Source organism: Vollenhovia emeryi, unplaced genomic scaffold (genome assembly GCF_000949405.1).
Source record: "Vollenhovia emeryi isolate VEMERY1.0 unplaced genomic scaffold, V.emery_V1.0 DF939149.1, whole genome shotgun sequence".
NCBI classification, from domain to species: domain Eukaryota; kingdom Metazoa; phylum Arthropoda; class Insecta; order Hymenoptera; family Formicidae; genus Vollenhovia; species Vollenhovia emeryi.
This window is the reverse complement of record NW_011967217.1, coordinates 170,575-191,419: the sequence shown is the minus strand read 5'-3', so window position 1 is coordinate 191,419 and position 20,845 is coordinate 170,575. Positions and strand designations below refer to the sequence as shown.

At 43.8% G+C, this 20,845-nt stretch overlaps 2 protein-coding genes across 2 annotated transcripts in view; both read left to right on the top strand.

Moving 5' to 3' along the window:
- The window catches only part of LOC105565835, a 39,371-nt gene extending 18,947 nt beyond the window's left edge, over positions 1 to 20,424 (top strand). Inside the window, exon 3 of the mRNA XM_012019358.1 lies at positions 18,794 to 20,424. Coding sequence (XP_011874748.1) covers positions 18,794 to 18,965 — 172 coding nt within the window. The 3' untranslated portion in view covers positions 18,966 to 20,424. The remainder of the gene's footprint in view (positions 1 to 18,793) is intronic.
- Positions 20,425 to 20,471: 47 nt separating this feature from the next.
- Positions 20,472 to 20,845, top strand: part of LOC105565717 — a 16,950-nt gene continuing 16,576 nt past the window's right edge. The window contains exon 1 of the mRNA XM_012019136.1: positions 20,472 to 20,790. Coding sequence (XP_011874526.1) covers positions 20,543 to 20,790 — 248 coding nt within the window. The 5' untranslated portion in view covers positions 20,472 to 20,542. The remainder of the gene's footprint in view (positions 20,791 to 20,845) is intronic.

The following is a 20,845-nucleotide window of genomic DNA, read 5'->3' as shown; positions in this document are numbered from 1 at the left end:
AAGTAACATCGAGTTGCACTTGCACGCACTCCGACGTGTGACGTAGATAATGTGCGGCAGCAGCCGCGTCTCTTCGCGTTTTGCTACTCCCTTTCCCTCGTTCTATATCCGTAACAAAAAGGAGTAACCGCCGGCGAGGAGTCCGCGAACGTGGATTTGGCGCAAAGCCGCTGCGATAAACGTGAAATTACGCGTTCGTCAGTGATAGAGGCGTAGTCCCTGATTCTTTCTCGGTCTCTCCATGCACGTCCATTTCGAATTCTCGGTATCCCCCATAATTGTGAGCGTCGTTATGCAATCTGCTGGAGACACATCGAGAGTTTGCCGAAGTCGGACGCGTGTAAATTAATGTAAGGTGTTTGCCGAGCGGTAAAACGGCATTGTGGTGTACAGATTTGCGGCACTACTGGGCATTACTAGCCATTTCTGGGCATTAGTTTGGGCATTAGGCCTTGCTGGGGCATTACAATGATAAAATAAGATAAAATAAAATAAAACAAACAATATATTGTTAGGGCTCTGTTGATAAACATCTGAGTTAATAAGCAGAAAGGGGCGATAAGAGCCAAACGCCAGGTGTTGGGTGCGAATGTAATATTAGATTTAATGTTTAATAAAACAGAGCGGCGAGCGTGGCACAGAGAAATGCCGGCTTGCTGGATCGGGCACTCTCTTGTCCTGAGAGGTGAGACATCACCCTCAAAGGCGGATGGGCTATTTAACGTAGTCAACGGCATAGGATCAGGCAGGCAAGGGAAAACCACCTGATTATTTTCCGAAGACAGCGCCTCATGTGTGTACGACTCATCGAGAGCCAACTCATGAGAGTTGCCAACGCACCACGCCCTGTCAAGGGTAAAGTGTTGAGGAGGAGGAGGAGAATTGAGCAAGTCAAACGTTTCAATCATCATATGTGATCTTTATCAATGACAAATCTTATACATAATTGTTGTATCGCAAAATTATTGAAAGATATAACATATTTATAAATTGGTTCATAATATAACAAGAGTAGAGCAACCAGCGTGATCGTTGAGGAAGACAATACTAATCGTTAACTTTGTGTAGAGATGATAAATGATTGATAAGGATCACATATGGAAACGTTTGACTTGCTCAATTCTATTAAACATTAAATCTAATACTACATTCGCACCTAACACCTGGCGTTTGGCTCTTATTGCCCCTTTCTGCTTGTTAACTTAGATGAAACAAACAAATAAAGTTAAATAGGACCAGTATGATATAAATCAATCAAACGAGAGCGCCCTCAGGTCCGAGCAAGATGTTGGTAGCCTGATAATTGTAATCTAAAGTGTGAATTCACATACCGTTTACCACCTTGTCTTGCGCGCCGGTGACTTCGCACTTTAGATTATAATTATCGGGCTACCAACATCTTGCTCGGACCTAAAGGCGCTTGTTTAAGATAAAATAAGATAATAACATAAAGTAATGCCCGCTAGGCATTAATAATGGTCAGCGGTTTACCCCTCGGTGTTTGCGTTACCAAAAAAAGGCTAGGTCTTTAAATGTGATTAATTGAACAAATGTTTGTCCGAACATTAGCAATTCTGTTTAGATCCCGGCGAACGGGCTGAAAAAAAAAGATTCGTGCGAAAAACTCAATTACAATCAACTCTTCTGATTGGAGCGCGCAATGCGCGTAACTACCAGAGTACCGCGTCGGATGGGCATGGAATTTTAACGTAATTTCTGTGTCCGCGTCTCCCTTTTCTCCGTTCTAAATTCGTTCACTGCAAAAGGAGCAAGCTCGCGCGCGCGCGCGCGCGCGGGATGCGTCGCGTAAGAGAAATGTGGATTTAACGCGCGCGCGGAGAAGCAACGACTGACTATTAAATTGCCGACTCCGATGCTGCGCGCGAGGAAAAAGATCTAATTATGAGTTCCGCTGCCTGAAATTCGCTCTCTAATCGCGGGATCGATCCTAGCTTCGGCGCGAGTTATTTCCGCGCGAAATTACGGCATCTCCGCGGCAGCGCTCGTGAAAGAAACGACTATCCTATGGGGCCGCTGCTTTTATCCGAGATTTCGCCAGAACGTACGACCCAGCGTCTTCTTTGATGTCAGTTATTCTCGTTCAGGCTCGCGCGCGACTCGACGAACATTGCGAGATAGTTCGTCCATTAGCCGGATACGCTTATCTGAGAATGCGCGACCTGTAAAATTTATTTGAGCGCACGTATACAGGATGTAGATTTGGTAACGTTCCCTTCTCCACGCTCGCGTCTCGCTGCTGATATCCTCGTCCTCTGGACCGAGGCAGTCGGCAGCGGCGAATCAAGAGCGGAGAAACGAGGCGGAAGTTACTACTCTGGGGGGAAAAAAAGACAGCAACCCATTTTTGGGCCCACAATTAGTAATCGAATTATTTGAATTGTTCGTAACTCTACTCTGGGAAAAATTTTGACCGCAACTTAACATTTCGGTTAGTGCCTCGTGAAAATTATCTTTGCGTCACTGCATATCGACAGAGCTAATTGAGAGAATTGATTAGTATTACTTAAAAATCTTGGATACAGATAGAACAGCTAATTGCGATTTTTAGTTACGCGGGGTAAAATTCGTAAAAGATTAGAGTTACGAATTTTATTACCTCGCGTATCTGAAAATCGCGATTAGCTATTCTATCTATTATATGTCCAAGATTTTTAAGTAATACTAATCAATTCTCTCAATTAGTTCTGTCGATATTCAGTGACGCAAAGATAGTTTTCACTTAATGTAATTACGAACAATCCAACTAATTCGTTTACTAATTGTGGGCCCCAAAATGGGTTGCTAACGTGTCTCCTTTTTTCCCAGAGTACGCGAGCGGCTAATGCGACGTGGGAAAAGGGGGCTCTTGCTTGTAATTATTTTAAGCGGGAAATACGGTGTAAAAATAAAACATCGGGCCACACAGAGAGTGATTCTACTTTAGTGCGATATAGCGTGCCATCGGGATAACCTGGTGTGCCCGGCGGGCTGAGATATCGAACGCGTTTGAAATGGTAATTAAATTATGAACGGAGTTCCGAGAATAAACAATTAATTGACATTCGTTGCGGAGCGTTTAGTTTTTCATTTTATTTCAGACAGATGTAATTATCGAGGCTCTTTTTACCCGGTACAAGTCGCGGATGCAAAAGTCCACGCATAATTAGATAATTTGCATCGACCTCGTTAGTCTTGGCCATATTTTTTTCTTTCATTCAATATAGAAAACTTAAAAGATACCGATAGCGCTCGTATTAGGCGAACGAAGCGTGCGTGCACTTATTCTACGTGCACTTATGAACTAATCATAATTTCCGTTATGTAGAACCAAGACGCCGTTACGTCACGCTGCGTACACCCGCACGGAAGCGTCGCGTCGAGATTACGTGAGCGGTGCGTGGGCGGTGCGTAATTTACCGGCAATGCTTGATCGAGCAGGGGCGAAAATTCGTGGCACGTGACGCGCGGAAAGCGCGTGCGTGAAAGTCACGCTCTCGTCGTGCACGCGTGCATGCGTGTCGTGCGTAGCATGCCGTCGTGCATTTTGAATGGAGGACTATAGCGAGACGCGAGTCATTGTTAAGCGCGCTCGCGCGATATCTTTGGACGTGTAAGCGTGGTTCGATGAACTTGGAGATACTTTTGTCCGCGGATGGTTGCGCGTGTTGATTTATCGCCCGCTCGCTCGCGCGCGTCCCGCTTGATCTTATTTTTCGGCGCGCGAACACCGAGAACAACGAGCCGCTTCTCCTAACGCGATGCAGAAGACGTCTTATCGTCGCGAGACACGCAGAAACCTCGTCGCCCGCGATTTAACCCACGAAATTTCTCGTAGTTTTTCAATTCGCGAGAGAGAAAATTGCGGCATCGAGTCACAATAGCGGCGCAGTGAAACAAGCCTATAGTTAATTGTAGAGAGCAGAATACAATTAATTGTTGCTTCTTCTTTTGGCGTAACGTCACGTGCTTACACGGAGAAGACAATGATGTTGTATCAACAAGATCAGTGTAATTGAAACAAATTCGTTGAAACAACATCGGTATTAATAAATGAAAAACATCAGAGTGTTGTCTTAATAATCTGGATATTTAGTTCAATGCTTAAAATTAAAATCCATAGCAAATACAATCGAGTGAATTGCTTGTGTTTGTGGCAGCCCGTGACGTTAACGTTTAATTCAAGCAACTGCATTTTGCTTAATTCGACAGCATTTTTTTTGGTGTAGTAATTTCGCTTATATTCACGCGAGTATTCGTACAATTTGTTACATTTTATGACATGCCCTTATCATTATTTCACTGCCCGTTTAGATGGACACTCGTTAATGTGCGTGCGCTATCATCGGAAGACCGGGACTTGATTAGCCATGCGTAGATCCTTTGTGTTCGGGGATCTTGCGGTTTTTTGAGCACGTACGTTTTCTTCCTGTAGGAACACACTATAAACACGACGCGACGAGAGCATTAGACTGGTATTGCATTTGTCGTGCGGCGAATTTTTCAAGCGTGTTGATTGGCTGCTGAATAGAAAATTTCTAGATACTCGAGAATTTTACTGGCGCCAGATTACACGGAAAGAAGAATGATGTTGTACCAACAAGATCGGTGCAGTTGAAAAAAAAATCGTTGAAACAACATCAATATTAATAAATGAAAAACATGAGATTGTTGTCTTAATAATCTAGACATAGTTGAATGCTTAAAATTCAAATCCGTAGCAAATACAATCGAGTGAATTATTCATGTACGTAGCAGCCCGTGACAGTAACGTTTAATTCAAGCAACTTCATTTTGTTTAATTCAACAGGAATTTTTTTTATCCGTGTAGAGTCAAGTTCAACAGGGTCTTCTTTCCCCGCTAATTTTTCCACGCCCGCTCCCTTGGTAGTGGTTTCGCTGGATAGTAGATAGGGACAGTGGGAATTGTACGACAAATTTTTCAAGCGTGTTGATTGGCCGCAGGATAGAAAAGTTCCCGAGTATCTAGAAAGTTTCTAGCTCGTAGCCAGTCAACGGGCTTAAAAAATTTGTCGTACGACGAATGTAATAGTACCCTTAAAGTGCGCCCGTGTGTTAACGCAACTTTCTTTTCGTATATGTCACATGCGAGTTAAAGTTGTATAAATTATACACGAACGATGGATAGTCATCGCATTAACGGTCACAAGCAGTTCAGTGCTGCCGTGTTACCGGATACCGTTCGACGAAGGGGGCGACTTTATCACGTTCGAATAAATAATGACCCCGCGCATTGCTCATAAATCCTTAAGTTTTCATACGCGCTTATTAGCATTATCGCGCATAAACGACTGTATGTTAATCGCTCGAATCGAGCGAATTCAATTAATTGCGCTCTAAATTCTCGAGGAGAATCAACGCTTCGCGACGAAACCCGCAATTCGGACGCGGCTAGTGGATCACCCAGAGAAATCACTCGCCAATTGTATCAGTTGTACATTAAGCACTTGTCAGCGAGCGCGGCGGCTAAATTTTCCCAGGACTCTCATTGTCCGAGCAGGAGACTTCAGTTCGACAATTTTTGGGAAAATAATTTCCTCTTATCGTCGTGCGCGATTATGTTAAACGATTATTTTATTCCAGAGACCGAAAGATTGTTAATTAATTTATCGCGTGCCTTAAAAATTTCGAGTGACACTCGTAATATTATCTTTGACGAAATCAGGAATCGATAAAGAAAACAAATAACTCGCCGCATTCGGGAAAGAGGATTTAAGCGAAATGAAACATTGTGTACGTTGATGGAACGGTTATTATTTGTCGCGGAGTACATTAATGCGGTGCGATAATCAACGGGGCAATGGCTGGCAGGAAGGGCTCTAGCGATAAGTCGTGCGATAAATCGGCAAGTGGCACGAGAGAGAACGAAGAATCGTCGCGGACATTGTCACGGCGACGAACCGGATGGCATGCGCGCAATCGTGTCTGCGCCTAGTGCAAAACACTAGCTCGAAGTTCAAGGACGTCATTAGTATCGCGCAAAAAGTCGCGGGAAATCACGGAAAAACTTGCGCCACGATGAAGTGGGGTAGATACGCGAGAAGTCACGCAAACCGGTACTCCACAGCATGGAATTGCGGCAGTTTACTTCAGCGAATTGGTCATTATAAATAATAACGCGTGTGAAACGCAGACTTTATTACGTGAATTTTATTACGTTATTAAAGCCTTATCGCGGACGCAATGATCGTATCCTTATTACGACTCACGTTTAAGTCTACATATTGACATTATACAGACGGAGAAACGTCCGTCTGCACCCTCAGAAAGGACTTCTCTTACCGAGACAAAAAATATTCTTGACGCATTAATTTTTCTCACAACCTCATTTACTATAAAAATAAGACGATATCAAAATAAAGTCAATAATTCTTATTCTCCTGTATCGAATTAAAAAAGATTGACTTACTATATTGAACGTAAAGAATTATTTAACGCCAGTAATTGATTAAACAATGTAGAAAATTGCATGACGACCAATAGCTGGCAAATTCTAATTAAAGAAATTCATTGCGAAAAACCCTGGCTGAGGTAATATTTTTCGCAATGAATTTCTTTAATTAGAATTTGTCAGCCATTGGTCATCAGTGGTGTTTTTTCTGTGAGTGTGAATTTTGATAGCTTCTTAGTCGTGTATACAAGCATCGTGTAGATAGACAAATTACGTCACCGCGTTAATTTTACTTGGTCAATCAGATGTCGTTGACCGCGCGTTATTTTCCTTTCCCTCCCGAAGAGTTCGCAGCATCCCCGGACGGAGCACGGTCGAGGGTGGACCGCAGATCGATAACTCGATATTCGCGTAGCCCCCTCGGCACGAGCGAGCGAGACGAGAAAAGAGATAAATAGTCGCGGGGTAGAGAACACGCGTCGCTCTCGCGAGGGGACGGTCCTCGTGCCACCGGGCGATTTTCATCCGAGGGTATACTTGCCGCACGCGTGAGAGAGTTCCCTTTTCGTTAAAGTACGTATCGAACGAGAATATCTCGGACCACCAGAGGGTCGAAGCTGGAGGGTCGACGATAATGCCTCTCTCGGAAGCTCACCTCGAGCTCCATTCGTGGCACGCGAATTAAATATCGTCTCGCTGCAAAAAGAAGTCGGGTAATCTGAAAAAAATTGCGGTGAAACGTCTGGGATCGTGCTTAGAGAATTGTTTTTTCGAATTCTCTGTGGAATTAACGGGACAGTCACGCAAGAAATCTGTGCCATGTAATTTGCGGTGTGATAGAAATCACGTAGATTCAATTTCGTTCCATTGTCATTTGGAAAATGTGGACATTGCAAATAAATTGAATTTTTTTTGTACGATGCTTCGTTATAGAAGCCACAAATTCACGGGAAATCGAGACACGCGGCGAATGTTCACTTTTTTTTGTACAGTATTCTGCCGAATCCGTTTATAGGACGCGACAATGTAAGGATTACGCACGTGCCGAGAATTCCGGGGGGGTCGAGTGGAATCGAACGCTATGAATTCCACCTCGCCTTGCTTTCTGACGAAAACTCGGATGGAAGTTCCTCGTCTCTTATCGAATTAGCCGTACAAGTGTGACCTCGCACATAGGCATCCGGAGGATCTCTTTTTCTCGGAATCAAGCATCGCCCTTCCTGCCCTTCTTCATCCTCTTACTTCGTCGGGTCCACTAACGTTCCATCATTTTTAAAACCGTTACATCGTGAAGAAACATACATGAATCATGCACGCGGACTATTGTAATCTACTTTAATTTATGCAGTTCGAGAAGCACACGAGAACTTCATCTCTGTGACTTCGTAAAGAAGAATCCGGGGAATTTGCTTCCTCGAAGTGAAGTTTGCTCTTTCGGCCCTTTCTCTTTTATCCCTTTACTCGCTGCCGTATCCAGTAACATCTCACTGGCTTTGCAACCGTTACCTCGTGAAGAAATATGCGTGAATCATGCATGTCAGCTGGATATATTCTATCTTAATTCGTCGAACTAGCTGTACGAGGGTGATTTCTCCACGATGATTGCATAGTAAAAAATGTGACAAGTTTCTTTTCTTGGAACGAAGATCGCTTTTACTACACCTTTTCTTTAACGTCGCGCCAGCTAACGTTCCCATATTCGAAAAGTATGTTACGACGGGACAAAGTGCAGTTCAATACTTGAATTCAACATTTTCTATCGCAGTTATATTAATTTCAAAAATAAAATATAAAGGACATATAAGAATTCCAGGCATAGTTTCGACAAGGTATACATAACATCCTTTATAAATGACAGCAAATCGCAGAAAACTCTATATTTACAGATCAGTAAAACAGAGCGAATAGATATTTAAAAGTTTTGCCAGTAATTACACTTTCCATTATAATAGATTATATTTATCATATTGTAATCTTTTCCACACACAGATCAGTTAGATGTATTAGGATCGATGAAATCGGTGCTCCGTATTTTCGATTCCACATTTGGACTCCGCATTTTAATTTATTCAATAGCGCAGTCTTCTGGCCGTAGCTCGCCCTGTCACGAAAGATCAGCGCGATCCATTAGCGTATTAATTATTAAAATATGGAGCGCGGGGTACAGGGGCCACCGATAACGTCGGGGAAATCATGTCTTCTGCGGGATATATTTTCGTACTTGGTACAGTGAACTCTGGCCGGCACTATTTTCAGACGTGACCCATCATCCGTTTTCCGATAGAATCGGCTGGCTCCAGGTGACCGAATCGACAAATGCGTCGCGAATAGTACTATCCATCCGCCCGTCCCCCGTGTGTAGATAATCCGCAATTGCGTCGGCACAAACGACACTTAGGCCGACCGACGTAGACAGATATATGCAAATGTCCCCGGAACGGCTGGATACGTGTCCCTCCCCTGCACGTTGGTTGCGGTGGATATTCCAAGTTGTCCTTACAGGAAGCAGCGGGAGATTGATACGTGTGTGTACGCGCATACGTGCGCGTACATTCAAATGGGGTTGCAACTATCCGGCTCGAAAGGGTTGGTTACTGACGGCCAGCGACTGCTCGGGGCTGCTACGTATTGTTGGATTTTGCACAATAAAGCGTCTCGTCGCGAACGACCGTAACGAATTAACTCTCGCAGAATAGGGCGGAGTAACATAATATAGAATAACGTTTTATTACGCTGCGGCCCGCGCTCTCTAAGTGAGCGCAACGAATTGCATTATTGCTTCGCAGTATTGTTATTCCGTACAAAAATATGGAATGCAGAAAGTTGAATGGAAATCTGATAATAAATAAAGACCCGGACAATAGAGACAAAGAGACTCGAAGATGTAAGAAGTCACTAAATTGCGAATATTCGAGATTAATATAGTCGCAGATAACGACGTAAATTGCGGCTAAATAAATGTACGAAAAACAAATGTTTTTAAGCGCATACTTTGCCAGCACAGTAATTAGCGTACGTGCACGCCATCTTCTTTGAGGCATCAAATTAATTTAGTAAATTAATTAGACACACGAGTCCATTGGGAATCCATTACGGATTGCCCTGTGGGGTCATTGGGGCGTACGCCTCCGCATTCAGGGGTGAATTCACGTTGTAGTCACCCTGTAAGTTGTGTCGCTCCTCTCGACCCTGCTGCATCATTGCTTTTTATAATAGAGAAAACCCTCGTTAACAAAGTGTTCGTTGGAAACCGTCGTGAGCCCAGATGTAACCGTGTTCGTAGGCTAACAAGATGATGTCGCGTTTGTTAACATCTTAAAATTATTTAGAGCGTGACGTGCCGTCCTCCAAATGTCACTCCAAGTAATTTTGGAATACCGCAAAATGAATCGAAACTCGGTTCGCAAAATCACCGCGACGTTTATTGAACTTTCGAGCAGAAAAGTGATACTAATTGCACCGTGACAAGTTAGTGTACGTTGTTATCGTTGCTTTCCGCCGTGATACCTGATCAAATAACCGTTGCGATAGAGCAGTTATCAAAGTGGTGTATACATATTTACAGGCAGGCTTTCGCGATATTGCCACTCTTTACTTTGGTGCCGTCTTTGCCATGTTAATTAAATTAATACCATAAGTAGCGTGTGTCTGCGTGTACGGTATACCCGTGGGAATTTGTTGGTAGGATTCCGGACACACCGTGTTGCGCCCAGGGACTGCCCTGTCCCTTGTAGCCAGATTCATGCTTGAGTGCCTCGAACTCTACGTGAAAACCTTGAACTATATTACGGAGCTGTGGACAAGTTATTAAAATTAATGTATTCTCTTGAGAAAAAATATGCACTCTACTTTTCATGTTTTTTCATGTCTATCAAACGATTTTAACAAGCACGCATTAAGAATCTTATCTCTCCTTTTTTTTCTATTTTATTATATTTTTCCGAGCGAATGCAATTTTTCAGAACATTAAGATAAGAGATCTACAAAGCACCACATTAGGTGGAACACATGCATGTCGCGCAGCTGTCAAAAATATTTTTATGCAAGGAGTCGTCCAACTATCTCGTTCGGTTTGGAACTGTCTTGCGTGTTCGTGCTTTGTGGACGCTGCGAACGCTTAAATCTGTTTGAGAATTATGTGGAAACGAAAATAAAGTTTCATTAGCGAGCGCGTCAACGTCATTTACGAAATTTCGCGTGCGCGTTAATACAGCGGATTCCATTGCGGACGTTCGTCCCGGCGCGTCGCGACGCGGTACGTCACATCCACGCGGTCTCGGGGCCTGCCGCCACGCAGGGGTTGCAGGGTGGCAGCGTCGGTTGAACGTGGGCAGAAAAGGGGGAGGGAAGAAGAGAGAGAGAGGAGAGAGAGAACAGGGGCGGCAGTCGGCGGGAGTCGCGCGGGGGGAAGGATGCCGGGCGTCGCGGCGCAGCCTGCCGCACCCAGCAAAGCGCCTGCTTGAACCGGCGAAACCGTACCTGACGACGACGCCGTAGACGCGCGTCGTCCACGCTGTTGCTAGGCGCGCTGCTACTCCATTCTTACCGTCCTCGTCCGATCGTCGCACCGACGCCCACCGACCGACGACGCCGAGTGCTCCGTCCGTCTGTTCGCCGATTCGTTGACGACGCCGCGACGCCGCGCGTCCACGGAACCCGGGGACCTTCGAGCGAGTCAAGGTCGCCCTGCGTCGCGACGCCCCGACTCGCGGGGATATCGCGCGGCACTATTGCGCGGAATCGGATTGATTTCGACGGAGGATCAGTCGAAATGTTTGCAGTGACGTGAACTTTGATCTCGAGAGACAATCTTCGCGAACGGGTGAAGGTTAATTGGGGTAGTAAGTGTCTGAGGACGAAGATTGAAGAGATATTCAAAAGGGAGTGGTAGGAAGTGAAAAGGGATTTTGTAAGTCATCTAGGATAAAGTGCTCCTGAACGAAATCATTGTTTCGTCGGAGAAGAAGGTAATAAGAAAGAAATAAGATTTGATTTAGAGTCGTGCGAAAAATCTTACGTATTTCTCGAAACGGTTTTTCAAATTGAAATTTGTCAGATAAATTTTTTAAGACTTTTATTCAATATATTTTTTGGCAAGTCTCTTTTTTCGTTGTTATCTAAAACGGAACTTTTGGGGGAAGAAAAGTAGCGGTTTCTGAAGTGATAAGTGATTTTTTCAAACTTGACAGTTTCACGATTGGCGAGATTAAATGTGCGAGTTTTGGAGGAGGCCAATGAGATGGAAACCTCGGGGGTTTGTTTTACGTCTAGCACGAACGGAAGTGCTCGGGTATAAAGCTCTCGGGGTCGTTGGTTGCTCCGACGATGAGAGGTGGAAGATTTCGTAGCGCGATGTCAAGGTTGCACGACCTTGGTCCGGTCAGTGACACGAACGGCGAAATTCTGTAAAATCGAGCGTGTTGTGTGCTTTTCGTAACTTTCTTGTTTCTCTCATTGAAAGTGGCATATATTTTCCCGTCTGTTAAAATTTTTAATTCTGGCTTTTTTGTAGACACGAGAATTTTTACATACGTGACTATTTGCTCATGTAAATACACTAAAATTTAAAGATTATTCGGAAGATGTTATCTTCCGGTTCTCTTAAAGCTTTTTGTATCAGAAGTTTCGAGCTCTCAAAGATATTTAATAAGCGAAGGGAATTTGAAAGAGAAATGTGTTGGCGGTAATAATGCACATTTATTTATTCAAAGAATGATCTTCGTAAAGTGATTTCCTGTTACTCGCAGGGCACAGTAGCCTCTCGGAGAGATTCGTGGTTATCCCTTGAATTTTTTAATAATATCCCGCGGGACTTACAAGCTCTATCGGTTCAATTTGCAATTCTTACCGCAGGACAGTTTCAAACTACTCGAAAGTTCAGTGGTCTGCATAGTTCCAGTTCACATTCCTGTTTCACGATAGTACCGGCTTTACGAGATCTACGTAGGCGTAACTTTGTAAAATTTTACGAGAGTTAAACAAGCCAGAAAGGGAGAGAGACAGAGAGCAATTTCGTTTGGCTGTTATTGATTTTTCAAGCTGCGTATATTTACGGGAATTTGTAAGAATTTACGTGCGAGACAAGATTATCGCAGGAGGAATCGGACGAACCGTATGATAAGTATAATTTAAAGATACATTGCATAGACTGAAATATAATTTATTTTGATAATCTATCAATTACGGAATATTTTTAGTTGCAAAAATAATCGGTATTTTCGAGGCTTTCGAGCGTATACTTGTTATTTGTTCGATAGCACGAAGCATCCTCGCGCGTGAATATTATTTCTGAAATCTATCTAGGATTTGAGAGCTTTCCCCTTTAAAATCATCTAATTTCCAGCAAGAAAACGATGATCTAATTCTTTCATTAAAATTTTGTCACAGCGAACATTTACTAATTACACAATTGAAACAATTAGTCAGTTAATGTAAGTTTCATCTTAAACTGATTATTATTATGTCCGCATCGTATGTAATTTCGTGAAAATATCGGCAGTTCATACAGACCTGGCTTGATACCAGGATGGGTTGCACTGCAGTGGTTGCTGGCTGCAGTAACTGCGGCTGAACTTAGGCGGTGTCTCGCAGTTTGGGGTAGGTTTGGGGTAGGTTAGGTATAGATGTATGTCCGCACGCGATTCTCTTATTAGTCATGAAGCTACTTAAGGAGACAGCGGATCGTTTCTCGAGCGCCGCATATAGCCAGCGATAGCTTGTCTCACAATTTTGCACGTCCGTTCGTTCGAAAAATATTTACGACGACTTTACCGTCTCCTTTCCTCAGAAACGATCAGGATTGCTCGTAAAATTGCAGCTAAAAATCTAGATCGCACGCTATCAAATTAGTATGACAGAGATACGCGAAATTTATCGATCTACCTCGCCTTGTTTGCTCGTACTGCTTGTAACTTGCAGTCTCGCGCGAGGGGTAAATCGCTGAGGGCATTGTCGTGCACAGATTTCGGGCATTACTAGGCATTACTAGGCAATTTTTGGGCACCAGTGGGTGTTACTTGGCCTTGCCGGGGCATTATAAAGAATCTAAAAGGATAACACAAGATAAAATAACAAGTTCGTTTCTTCATATTGCCAGTATCAATAATAAAATTTCAAATTTCAATCGACCTCAGCTGGCCACATTTATTCAATTAGCTTTCACAACGTCTCGACCTTTGGTTTAGGTCCTTATCAAGTGGGATCTAAGAGTAAGTATTTTACATATAAAATACGCGAGAGAAAGATGAAATAAGACAACACAAAGTAATGCCCGCTGGGCATTAGTAGGCATTGGTGTACTTAATTTTGGTCAGCGGTTTACCCCTCGGTCTCGCGTGTATCATACGCGCTTCTTTGAGTGAATTTGTAATGAGCTACGCAACATTCAATTTTTTAATACCCATCAAAAGTAACGGAGGATACGAAATATGAAAAAAGATACATTTTTTTTTCCTATAACGAGTGCATTACAGTACATTCTTATCGTTGTCAATTTATCTTAATCGTGTCGACTATGTAGACGTGGTGACCGTCGTATCTCTTGAAAATGCTATTACGATCAGGCCTAACGGTCCTATCGGGGTAATCGGCAGAATCGGAAGGACGAGACAACCAGAGGGTGACCGAGGGTCGTTGATCGAAGAAGGACACGCCGGAGGACACGGTCCTCTAGTGCACCTGTCGCCCGACTGTTTGTGCCAAACGTATCGATTCGGCGGGGCCGGCAGTATGCAGTGAACGGGAGAACGGGACGAAACAGTGGTTCGCGAAAATAGAAGACCTACCCGGACATTCATTTAATTCCATCTCGTCGTGCTAGAACGAACTATTAATCGTTCGTACGGCGACTGCGGGCACGACGAGGCCTTTGATTTAATCGACGATACAGCTTCGTCGCGGGGAACAAAAGAGTGCGCGTTGGCAAACATAAATGGCTGAACATTGATCGCTCGTATACGAACGCGAGAACTTTTTCTGAAATACGTATTTCATCGCAGTGCTGCGTTTCGTTCTTGGAAACCAGTGATAAGTGGTGGGTGATGATAAGTGGCCCACCGTTTCGAATGAAGTGGTTTTAGGATGATGGTGGAGCGTGTCGAGGATCACCTCTTCATGTATCGACGCCCCGTCTACCGGGTCTTCCAGTACCTCGAAACCACCGAGTAAGTATATCGGCCGATTGCATCTCGTAAATCCTCCGTGAGAGAGATTTCATTACTCGTGATGTATCGAAAAAATAACTACTATAATAATGAGGAGTACTAAATCATTGGCCTTTAAATCTCGAGCGATTTTGAAACGAAGTTATTATCTGACTTGATCGTCGAGATAGGTAACAGTGCGGTAATAGTATAATACTATACGTGAAAACTTAGCGGCGAGAACATCTAATTTCGAGTTTAACGCTGCCCTGCTGGATCCGTCGGTTCCTGCCAAATCTAATGGCGTGAAATAACACTTGGGACCCTCCGACGCTCGCTGGACGTTTAAACGAGGGGTCTGTCTCATTCGAGGAACAGCCCGTGGCAGTTTCCGCGTATAAAGCCTTTGATGGGTCCGTCTAATCTGAGAATGAAGGTAGCGGGACAGAGTTACAGGTGCATAAAGGGGAAGGAAACCAGTGGATGTGCAAGAGCCAGCTCACGCGTGAAGAACGTTCCTTTCGGGTTCTCCCGTTATGTCGATGGCGCCATAGGTAACCATGGCAAATCGTCGCCATCGACCGCAACTAGCTTGCAACTGCTGTTAATTGACGTCATTAACAATTGCATACTGTCGGGGCGTTGGGCATTGCTTTTCGCCTACAATTTCGCGCTCGAAACAGCCAAACAGAGATTCTGGCTGCTAACGTCGATGTAATTAAAAAAATGATTTCATTAACATTGAATATTAAAATGCATAATTAAAATACTTCTTGTGACTCGTACAGAGCTTCGAGATTTTATATCGCGATTTCGAAAAATTAATTAGAAAAAAGAACCTTTTATTTCGTTTAATTACTTCGTTATACGGCAATTAAAATATTTGAACGGTGTTGCAAGAGTTGGTCATTATTAACTTGAGATTTCAAATAAATGGATATTAATTAGTCTTTGTGAAGGTTAATTAGTCTTGCGAAGAAAATATTTTATATCGTTTGTCACAGAGTATCCTGATGATACTTTACAGAGAGGATACTTTATACATCGTGAGCGCGTAGCATTGCAAAATAGGCATATAAAAAGTTTTATTTCTTTCCGATCGTTTTCTTATCTTGACATATGGGAAAGATTAAAATCCATAAGAGGGATATGTGCGGATATGTATAGATCGCGTCCCGTACTTACCAAAGTAACAAGGGTGAGGGGAGAGGCAGGACTCGGAGGAGAATGGTTAGAAATGAGAAAAGTTGAGTCAGAATCCCTCGTGGGATACTTGAATAGCCGTGATATGACGAAGAACTTTCGAAGGACATCTGCGTGACACGTTCACAAGTGGCATTCGCAGGACGACGCAGCCTCGAACTACGAGTAGCTTCAAATTGTCATCATTCCGGTTGCGCGCTGAAAACTACCGAGTCTGATAATACAAACGGGAGAGACCTGTCGCGGCTCTTACGAGGTCATTAATGAAAATTAAATGGCTAGCTCTTTGACGTAACACTCAGATTTCTTTGCTTAATTAATCACTCGTTAATTGAGATAGAAGCATTATAGAATAAATCGTAGTTTTGAACAAGTTAGGAACCATCTTTATGGTTGATGTCATTGATCGCGCTGTTATTTTAATAGCAGCGCTCGCGTCGTTCTTTCATTGTCGCAAAATCCGTACATTGATCCCGGAGCGTTTTTATTTTCAAAGTGGCCATTAATTTTAGAATCCAGAAAAACTGTATTGTCTCTACGTATCCACCGCACGAGGATCTTCGGACAATTTTCGCACAGAAACATCGGCTTTTGATTTTACAGCTTGCGCAAGGGCTTAAATTAATTGCCGGTGTCTCGCGTGTCTCGTAACGTTTCAGAAATTGCGCTATACTTTCTTTTTAACTCTGACGTTTATTTCTTTCACCTCTCGTTGTTGGCGAACGAAGAAATACTCGCTTCTGCCTGTCGCGTTTCAACACCCCGACGTTCTTCTGGCGGCTACGAATGTCATTAAAATTTTCCGCGCTCTTATGCATCGCGAAGCGGGACGTGCTGTCATCAGCGGCAATCGAACTGTCATCAGACTGACACTAGGACTCGATGAAGAACTTGACGTTGCAATTGCTGCACGCGCCACCGTTTTCTCGGCTCTCCTATTCCATCGGGACGCTGTGCCAAGCGCGAATTCCAATCTTTCTTCGCGTCGAGACCTATATCCACTCCACATTATTTGTATCCGTGTACTCTCACAGTGTGCGAGGCTACCTATCGCCGCAAGCACCAACATCAACGTCGGTTGCACATAGAGTCCTGAAAGAACGCGAAAGAACGTTTGCCATCCATGATGCAAATGTTAATTAAAACGTAAGATATTTTCAAGAGATGTAAGAGTATAAAAGGACGGCGTGAAAGCTTGATTGCTATAAGATTCCCTTTAGCACCACCTGATAGCAGCTAACGATAGTGTCTTTGCACCTAAACAATTGTTTGCTCTTTTACGTAATGATACAAGTGTGAGAAGGCGACGAATATATGTTTTGTGTTATTCACCATTATATGACGTTCGCATTAGCTGCACCTCGTTCTAATGATGCATTGTTTCGCGTTGCGTTGTGTAACCGAAGTAGTGACGATTGTTCATGAGAATCGTCCGATGGTTCTTTATACAATTAGAGGAAAAAAAGAGAGAGAGAGAATTGAATCACCCGGCTTATTCTCGTTATTGTTTCATCACTCTTACCTAATGCTTCGCGCACGCACAATGCGAGCTTACCCCTTCGTTGTCTCTTCGCGTCAACGTCAACGGCGCGTCATTTTACATCGAAATGCTCGTTAGCCCGGTTAAATTCATTAACGCCTCTCCCTCTCTCTCCGTCCCGATAATTTACGGTAGATCGGGATTCGCGGCAGCGAATTTCTCGAGGTGTGTCACGTAATCGGAATTTAGGCCGGCCTGTTCGAGTGGTTCCAACCGGATTCACCGCGAGTACCGTAAGAATCGTCGCTTTCGCTAATCGGAATCGCGACGTAAAGTCCAGAAACTTGTGCGCGCGTTTGAAAACACGCATATCGCGGCGAGCCGTGTCCCACCGAAAACTCCGGTAATCCTCTCGTCTCGCAGCCGTGCCCATCGCGTATCTCTTCATCTCTTGCAAAACTGTCGTAAGTCAGGATTAAGTGCGATGCTCTCGGCGGATCGTATTTTAAGATTTCCTCCGGCGGTGCGCGCGGATTCTCATTCATGTAATTCCAAAGCGGCGCGACTCGCAGGTGCAAATCATAATTCTGACATTCCGCATACTCGGGCCGTCGTGATTTATTATTCGTGCCGAGAAAAATGATTTTCCGAGGTGGATTTGCTCCCGAAACTCGCGGAAATTGAAGACGCGACGTCTGGCTACGGAGGTCTCGGTTCCTCCACGGAACTTAAAGAGACGCCGTAGGCGATCGACGGTAGGGGTTCTTACGGCGCAATGTTTCTCTCCGTATCGCCGTTTGATACGCCCTCCGTATCGTGCCGATAATCGGTCGATATATAAGCGAATCGGCAGGTACGACGAACCTCGAAGAGACACACCGAGAGCGCAACTTGTTATTCCAAGGATAAATGCACCTCCGATCGACGCGTATCTAAATTGCATTCGTACAGAAATACTGGAATCTTTCTATCTTCTACGGGGGGGGGGGGGAGTATATAAATATGCACGTGGCAAATAACACGACGATATAAACACCTAACATTTTTTATAAGCTTACCCTACGTGCAAATATATTGTCCCTCTTATGACTCGCAGAGTTATTTGATCTTGTAATTTTTCCACGTTGGAAAAAATTGAGCAGCGTTGTGCATCTCTTTTTCCACGAATTTCTATTTCTTTCTACGAATGTTGTAAGAATCGCGGCAAACTTGTATGCAATTTAACAGAAAGGTAACTCGGCTGCGGATGAAGGAGACGCGCGATTAAAATAAGTACTTCCGTCCATGAGAAGAGCCGATGTTTGCTTTTGCTGCGCGCGCGAATTAGAGCAGCCCGACAAAAGACACGTTGCAGATCCGCACGCGGAACTGCGGATCGATTCGGCCGCGCATGACTTTCAATGTCTATTCTTTTCTTGTTCTTCGATTTAAATTTAACGAAGGGAAAAAAAGATGCGGTTTCGATGCGCGCGACTCGATGGTCACAAAATCCCGATGCCCAAGGCTACCTCAACAGGTAGTCACATTGGTAGCATATTAAGATCTTGAGAACTTCTCTAGGCACATGTACACGGTGAGACGGTCTCTTGTTCACGGAGCACAGCGGGAGAGACATTGGCGAGAGGCGTCGGTGAGTTTTAATAACTCAAAAATACATCCTGATAGCCGGAGGTCAATTAACGAAATTAAATTAATGCAGATTGAATCTTCCATATATAACGTATCTCATTAATAATAATAAAAAGTTGTGAATTACCATCAAGTGTAATAATGTATATAATTATATGCGACATACAAGTTGACCCGTAAGATAAGTGAAAGATTAAGATCTATACGGGTATGCCTTGTCGAACAATTACGCCGGCTGGCGTGAGATAATAACCGTGTAAGCCGACCGCGTTTTACCACGCTGACCACATTTAACGAACGCGGTCCCAAGCAGTCTACGATCGACGTCGCGAGGCGATACCGGAATCGCAACGCGTCGTAAACACATGCCCATGGGAATTATCAATGCGTCCCACGCGTCGCGCACGGACACACTCGCGGCCGAGAGAAAAAGGGACTCCGAGAGAGGAGAACGGCAGGTTGTCTGTTCCCGACTGGCCGAGGCGATCAGTTTCTGTTGGGCTGCGAATGTGCGCGCACGCACGCATCGTTGTAGACAGAAGCGAGGGGTGTGTTTGCGATCATTCAGATAGTCGCTCGAAATATCGCGAGACGCGTATTTCCTTTTTCGCGAGTGGGCATTTTATAATCTATATCGGGTTTAATTAGATCTTGGATAAATCGTGGTACTGTGATCCTGCGAGCTGGAAACGCGCCATCAAGAAGAACAGAATTTCAAACGCATTTCTACGCGAATGGTTCGATTGTGCTCAGTTATAATATCACTGTACGTTGACGTGAAAAACACAAGAAAAGAATATATATTTATGTCGATGTCTCGTAGTGCGTGGAAATTTGTCGTTGATACGCTTGTCGTTGGTGAAAATTGCAAGTTATAGCGAAAAAATTTCACTCCAGAAGAGAAAATTACTTGATCCGTTGAAGCTGCGTTACTCGTATCGCAGAAATTTTCTGTTATTAAGTGAATTCTTGGCAAAGGAGATACTGCAACGGAGAGCATGCTTTAATTAATAGTCGTCGCAAAATATGTTGCAAGTTTTTTACTTCGTTGCGGTCAGCGTCATATCTCCGTTATGAATTCTTCAGTTACTCTTGGCTCTCTCATTTCCCTGCTCGTCTCGTCTTGAGTGTTACATATATGATCTCCGGCGAGAGGGAATCGTGTTACGGGGGAATATAAGAATAATTGAAAACCTGACAGGAGATAGATCGCCGTGTCGGGCTGAAATATTTAAATCGACTCTAATCTCTCTCAGTACCGTTGTTTTGAAAAATAGATCAATTTCGCTTCTGGGACATAACTTTCCACAAAAGAAAATATTTCAACGACACTTGGTGCAAAAAAACTGGACGGCTTTAAAAGAATCAATCAGATTACCAAACTTTGGAAATGTAATTAGTGAGCAAAAATAAAATAAAACGCAAACTTGAATGCCTATTCTACTGATAAAATATACCAATGAAGACTACGATATCGTACAACCTTTGACAATTGTGTAGACCAGCATAGTCTAGTCGAGTTAGACAAAGTATTCGAGGAGAATAACTTCAATCAATAGACGGAAGAAAAAGATTAAGGAAAGAAAGAAGAATCGATCGCTGAAAAGAATTAGAGCCAGGATGGTGCTCGGCTAATTGTGCGAGAGCTAATTGCGTTTGGCAATTACGGATATTCGGAAAATGTTGGAACTCGTGGAACGCAAAGCGAGGATCTCTTGGCCTACGTGTCGCCCTCCAAATATTGATTCCTTTGGGAAGAATCCCAAAGGAGGCGTGCTCTTGAGACGCAAGGAAAATTGCACACCCGAGAGACGATGGAGAAGAGACAGCAAGGGCTTGCTTTGCTCTCTGGGCCAGCTAAGTTGCAGCGATTCTTACAGTCCGGACACACTGGGAACGTGGAAATTTCACAAGGTGTCTCGCACGAGGTAAAGACACATCCGCGACAAATCGTGTTCCTGTTTGTCGTTTTCAGTGAACTTC